Genomic DNA, 6,317 nt, shown 5'->3' with positions numbered 1-6,317 from the left:
CCAATGTAGGGGAGAGCACTACCTGCCTTGGAAGCCCATTCCAGATTTTGGCAGCCTTACCATAAAGAAGTTCTTCCTGATGTCTAACTTAAATCTGTGCTCTGTCAGTTTGTGGCCATTGTTCATAGTTTCCCCAAGTGGTGCCCTGGTAAACAGAACATCTCCTATTCCTTGCTGTGTGTCTGTCCATCCCGCGCACCCGCCCCGCCCCCGCTCAATGAATTTATAGGCTGCCACAAGATCACCTCTTGGCCTTCTCTTGTGGAGGCTGAAGAGATCCAGGGCCCCCAATCTCTCCTCATAGGGTTTTGCCTGCAGGAGCCTAACCATATGAGTGGCCTTCCTCTGAACCCTCTCAAGGTGTCTTGAAATGTGGCACCCAAAACTGGATGCAGTACTCCAAGTGCAGCCTGACCAGTGCCACGTAGATGGGAAGTATCATCTTCTTGGACCTGTTTGTCATGCACCTGCTAATGCAGGATAAAGTGCTGTTAGCTTTCCTGATCGCTGTCACATTGACAACTCTTGTTCATCTTGGAGTCAGCACTGATTCTGCTGCCAGGCTGCTAAGAAGGTCCTCCCCCTGCCTGTAAGCTTACTGATGAATGTGCTTGTCGTGCTTGTTTTGTAATATTCAGCCACGATGTGCCTGTTCTGCAATATTCTGCTCATGGAAATATGCTCTCTGTCTGGAGTTCTTTGTCGCATAAGAAGTGGTTCTTCTCCTCATTTGCACTGCTTGAGAGGACAGTTCTTCAGTCTTTTAATAATTGACTTCTCAGTCTACCTTCCTGTGTTGCATTGCTCACTTGAATCCCACAAGTCAGGAGTATGCAGAGCCTGCCTTGAGAAACTTCTGTACCATAGTAACTGCTTCCTCAAGAGAGGTCTGTATTCATTTGTGCTACCTTAGTAGGTACTCTGAGATGTTTGTGTTCATTCCCATTGCCTTATCTATTGCTGTAGTCATAGAACTTCATTATGGTTGGCACTGTGCAAATAGAGTACAAAATGTCCTTGCCGCAGAGAGTATACAAAGTGTAAGATAAGACGTAATAATTTGAAATGGATAAGCGCACAAGAAAAGGGTGAAATGGTATGGTCAGCATGTTTGGCAGGAACAATATTATAGAAGCATGCCCTTGTTGGGTATTTTGTAGCTATTGCAGCAGAAAAGTATAATCTTGTATATATTGTTAGCAGTTCCCAGTCATGTGTGGTCAGTCAGGTATAGTGTGGGAGAAAGCACAAGGGTGGAAGATGAAGTGCTGGCATTTGTCTTAACTGACATAAGGGTTGGGTGAGCTTGGCTAAACTTTGCCCTGTTGGTGCAGTATTAAATAAGTGACGTCACTGTGTTTTTGTGGGTTTTTTTGTTTCTTTTTTTTTGGGGCGGGGGGGAGGGAACGGAGACTAAGTTTAGGTATGAGACACGTAAGCTAGGTATACATATCACCTGAGACAAATTGTTGGTTGGTGTTTTTCTGTACTTCAGACACATTGGTAATAATAATGTTGAATCTCACTGCTAAAGAGCTAAACAATGAGTAACTCGTAATGTTTGGTTTTGTTTTCATTACTTCAGATTCCATGTAATGGAAAAGCAGCAGATCGCATCCACCAGGATGGTATACACATCCTCATCAACATGAATGGCTACACTAAGGGAGCACGAAATGAACTATTTGCACTCAGACCAGCACCAATTCAGGTAGTAGAATCAGTGTATGGAGAGCTTCCCGTGTCCCAGAAATAAGATTAAATTTTCCCCTGGAATATGTTGGTCCCTCCAGAGCAAGACCTATAAGTAGAATACTGATATTTGCTTCACTTTCTAGTATAGGTCCTTTTGAGTCTTATCTGGTGAATAATGTCTGAAAGAAGAAAAAACCCAACAACAAATGGGGTTCCTGAATACTCCATTAATATTTCATATGGCTAAGAACAAACAAGATTTGAGTACATTTTATCATGCTTTTTGGTAGGGCACCTTTGTTTTTGCTTCATTATAGCCTGGAGAATTTGTCTTGAGCAAAAACCATTCCCCATAGGTTGAGTACATGGTTGTGAAACATGAGCAGGTCCAAGAAGGTGATCCTCCCCCTTTATGTGACATTGGTCAGGCCACAGTTGGAGTACTGTGTCCAGTTCTAGGCGCCACACTTCAGCAGGGATGTAGACAGCATTGAGAGGGTCCAAAGGAGGGCCACTCGCATAGTCAGGGGGCAGCAGGGAAGTCCCTATGAGGAGAGGCTACAGGACTTGAACCTGTTCAGCTGCCACAAGAGAAGGCTGAGAGGGGAATCTAGTGGCCATCTGTAAACTTACTAGGGGGGACCAGCGGGGAATGGGAGAGTCCCTGTTCTCCCGAGCACTACCAGGAGTAACTAGGAATATGGCCACAAGTTGATGGAGAGTAGGTGCAGGCTAGATGTCAGGAGGCACAGTCAGGGTGGCTGGGATCTGGAACCAACTTCCAAGGGAAGTGGTGCTTGCTCCTACCCTGGGGATCTTCCAAAGGAGGCTAGATAATCACCTAGCCGGGGTCATTTGACCCCAGTAGTCTTTCCTGCCCATGGCAGGGGGTCAGACTTGATGATCTGCTCAGGTCCCTTCTGACCCTACCAACTATGAAACTATATTTTCTGATTGACGGGGATCCTGTTTTTCTCTGAATAAAAAAAATCCCAAATTCTGTGATTTTAAAAAAGTAACCCAAAATCCACATTTTTCTGTGATTTAAAATGAAACATTACTTGTATTTATTAGTGGTGTTGCATTTTAATCACAGAAAAATGTGGATTTTGGGTTACTTTTTCAAATCAGAAAATTTGGGACTTTTTTTAAATGCAGAGTCCCCATAGTGATAAAGCAGCATCAAGCAAATTTAAAAAAAAAAAAAGAATAATAATTTGAACATGCTGATGGAGAACCTTTCATGTTTATATGCAAGCCTTCCGTGTTCAAATTAAAATAATTAATACCAATACACCTTGAAAGATTACTGGTAATAGGAAACCTTAATAGTGGGGATATCCAAGGCAGTGAAATTTTAAAAACAAACAAAAGCTTTTGGTGAGCTGGCAGTGTTGTATGCATTTAACATCTTGTGGATGTTTATTGTGCCCATTTCAGCAATATGAGAGACTAACATCATGCTGAATTTCTGCATATTGTACAGTTGTGTGTGAGATCTATTGCAGTTGAAATTACAATCTCACTTTGCCTTATTTTGTAGGCAATGTGGCTGGGGTACCCTGGAACCAGTGGGGCCCTGTTTATGGATTACATTATTACAGACAAAGAAACTTCCCCAGTTGAGGTGGCTGAGCAGTACTCTGAAAAACTGGCTTATATGCCGAACACTTTCTTTATTGGAGACCATGCCAACATGTTCCCTCATCTGAAGGTAGGTAGAAAGTGCAGGACTGGGATAGGAAACAGTGATAAGAATCTTTTATAGGCTCTTGTATTTAGTAGAATGCAGGGGTGCACTGATAGAAATTCATGGGGCTGATACTGAGAGCTGATTTTTAAGGAGGCATATCGGCTGAAAGTGATCAGATTTCTGATACAACTGTGTGTAGCTGGTAGGTCTGTTGTGTGGTGGAGCGGGGGGGGCAGATCAACACCCCCCACGGTGAGGGAGGGAGTGGGGCAGGGGCATATTGCCTAGGCGGGGCAGGATGCATGAAAGAGCCGCAGCTTGGCGGGGGGTGCAGCTCCTGCTGCTGCTTGCACCGTGGGGGAGCTGGGGACATTGGCCCTTGGATCTGTGCAGGGCGGGCTGGAGCTGGGGCTATGCCGGACTTTTCTCAGTAGGAGCTGGGTTTGGGAGCTATGGCGAAATTTGGGGTGGCTAAGGCTTCCCCCCCTTCCCCCATAGCGTCCTCCCAGTGCGGCCCTGGCTCCAGCCCACAGCTGCCGCCTGCCCGCCCTGCCCTCCACAGATCTGGGGGCACATACCCCCTCTCCTCTCCATCCTTCTCTCCCCCTTCCCCCGTGCCCTCCCGGGGTCAGTCGGTCGGTCAGTCTCGATGAGCTGCGGCTCCATCCTGTGCCCCACCCCTCCCTTACTGTGAGGGGGGGGTTTGATCTACCCCCCTCCCATGCTCCTTCCACCACAACAGATCTACCAGCTGCAAACAGCTCTCCACATTGCTGAGCTCTGCTTCTTGCCACCTATGTGTTGCTCCGCGGCTGCACGCACCCGGTTATTTATTGACCAAATTATTGGCCGCATCGGGCCAATTTTCAGATGCAGCCAGTTTTCTCTGTATTGGTGCTGATCTGATATTGGACCAATTAATTGGTGCACCGCTAGTAGAATATGCTGGTAAAGAGCTCTTGTAACTTATTTAAAAGAAACTTTTTTTTTCATTTTCTACAGAAAAAAGCAGTCATTGACTTCAAATCCAATGGTCATATTTACGATAACAGAATTGTTTTGAATGGCATTGATCTGAAGGCATTTCTTGATAGTTTGCCTGATGTCAAAATTGTTAAGGTAAGAATTCTGCTTCTATGTATTCTGTCTCAGTGGACTGAGCACAGTGTTTTCTCTCTAATGAATCATGCTTGATTTCCCTTAGATGAAATGTCCTGATAGTGGAGACAACGCAGATAGCAGTGCAGCTCTCAGTATGCCAGTCATTCCTATGAACACAATTGCAGAAGCTGTGATTGAGATGATTAATCGTGGACAAATTCAGATAACAATCAATGGATTCAATATTAGCAATGGACTAGCCACTACGCAGGTGAGGCAAAGAAAGGCACTACCTTTTTCCCATTAAATCTTTTGTTAAAACGTCATTATGAGAAAAGAGCCCAGGCTCCAGACTAATGTCTTCATGATTCCCTTTAAGAAAATAAATTATTGGGGTGTACAGATATAAAGAAAATTTGCTGTATCAGATATTGGCCTGACAGGGCCGATAATGTGGTCAATAAATGCTCGTGCTGCGCGCAGCCGCTGCACTCAGGTAGTGAGGAGTGCAGCCAGCAGTGTGGAGAGCTGCTTCCAGCTGGCCAGTCGATTTGTGGTAGAATGGGAAGGGGGGAAGGGACATTTGTCGGGGGAGTGTGCAGATCAGTGCCCCCTGTGGTGAGGGCAGGGACAGGCATTGCCCAGGGTGGGGGAGTGGCTCCTGCTGCTGCTTGCACCCCAGAAGGGCACAGGAGGAGGAGTTGTGCCTCCATATCTGCACAGGGTGGGACATGCTGCAGCCGGGACTGTGTAGGGCTCTTTTTGGCGGGTACCGAGTTTGGATCAGGCACTGGTGGCTCTGGGAGGATGCTGCATCCACCCCAGATTTCACCACAGCTCAGCTCCCAGTGCTACCACAGCCCCGCCCAGCTCAGTGCCCTGTCTCCACCCATGTGCTGGGAAGAGCCGGGGCAGTGCCGGGTGGCTGGCGGTGGCAGCACTGGGAGCCGAGCTGCGGTGAAATTTGGGGTGGATCCAGCATCCTCCAAACACTGCCGGTGCCTGCTCCGAGCCCAGCCTCTGCCTAGAAGAGCCCCGGGCAGCCCCGGCTGCAGCCTGTCCTGCCCTGCATAAATATGGGGGCAGCTCCCCCCATGCTTTGAGGTTTTGTGTTCTTCTCCTAATATCTGACCTCAGCTTCCCTTGCTGTACCTGGAGCCCATTGCTCTTTGTTCTGTGATCTGTCACTGCTCCATCCTCTCTGGAACTGCCCTTCAGGTAGTTGAAGGCTCCTGCTACATCCCTGCTCAATCTTCACTTCTCCAGACTAAAGAAGCCCAGGTCCCTCAGCCTCTCCTCACAAGTTGTTTTGAAATTTTCTTCAGTGCATCTCTGTCTGAGAGTCATATAACTGAAGGGATACAATCCTTTGGGCACAGAGGGAGACTATTTCGATGTGGGGGGAAAGGGTCCAAGAGGCTTCCTTGGCTGACCAGAGAAATCCAGAACAGCCGAAGGACAAAAAGGGGGGCATATAAGCAGTGGAAACAGAGATTACTAAAGAGAAGTGTACTTCCTCAGCTTGCAGTTGTAGGGAGGCAGTTAGAAAGGCCAAAGCTACCATGGAGCTGAGGATGGCATCTTAAGTTAAGGATAACAAAAAATTGTTTTTCAGATATATAGGGAGTAAAAGGAAGGGCCAGGGTGGAATAGAACCACTACTGAATGGGCAAAAGCAATTGGTGACAGACAGGGAGGACAAGACTCAACTCCTCAGTGAGTTCTTTGCCTCAGTCTTCCTAAACGAGGGGCAAGAGAAGTCTCAGTGGGCAGCAGATGGGCGCCAGACTACCAAGCATTGACCCTGAGATGTTTGTAGAGTCACTTG

At 47.0% G+C, this 6,317-nt stretch overlaps 1 protein-coding gene across 3 annotated transcripts in view; it reads left to right on the top strand.

Annotated features, from left to right (window-relative positions):
• Positions 1-6,317, top strand: part of OGT (O-linked N-acetylglucosamine (GlcNAc) transferase) — a 45,486-nt gene that overhangs the window by 30,846 nt on the left and 8,323 nt on the right. For all 3 annotated transcript variants that reach the window (XM_019536342.1, XM_019536341.1, XM_019536343.1), the window contains exons 15-18: positions 1,586-1,711; positions 3,239-3,409; positions 4,391-4,507; positions 4,593-4,760. In XM_019536342.1, the coding sequence (XP_019391887.1) occupies positions 1,586-1,711; positions 3,239-3,409; positions 4,391-4,507; positions 4,593-4,760 (582 nt within the window). The remainder of the gene's footprint in view (positions 1-1,585; positions 1,712-3,238; positions 3,410-4,390; positions 4,508-4,592; positions 4,761-6,317) is intronic.

The sequence above is a fragment of the Crocodylus porosus genome, unplaced genomic scaffold, assembly GCF_001723895.1.
Source record: "Crocodylus porosus isolate Cpor-Errol unplaced genomic scaffold, CroPor_comp1, whole genome shotgun sequence".
NCBI lineage: Eukaryota > Metazoa > Chordata > Crocodylia > Crocodylidae > Crocodylus > Crocodylus porosus.
The sequence above is the reverse complement of the archived record's forward strand: the minus strand, read 5'-3'. Positions and strand labels throughout refer to the sequence as shown.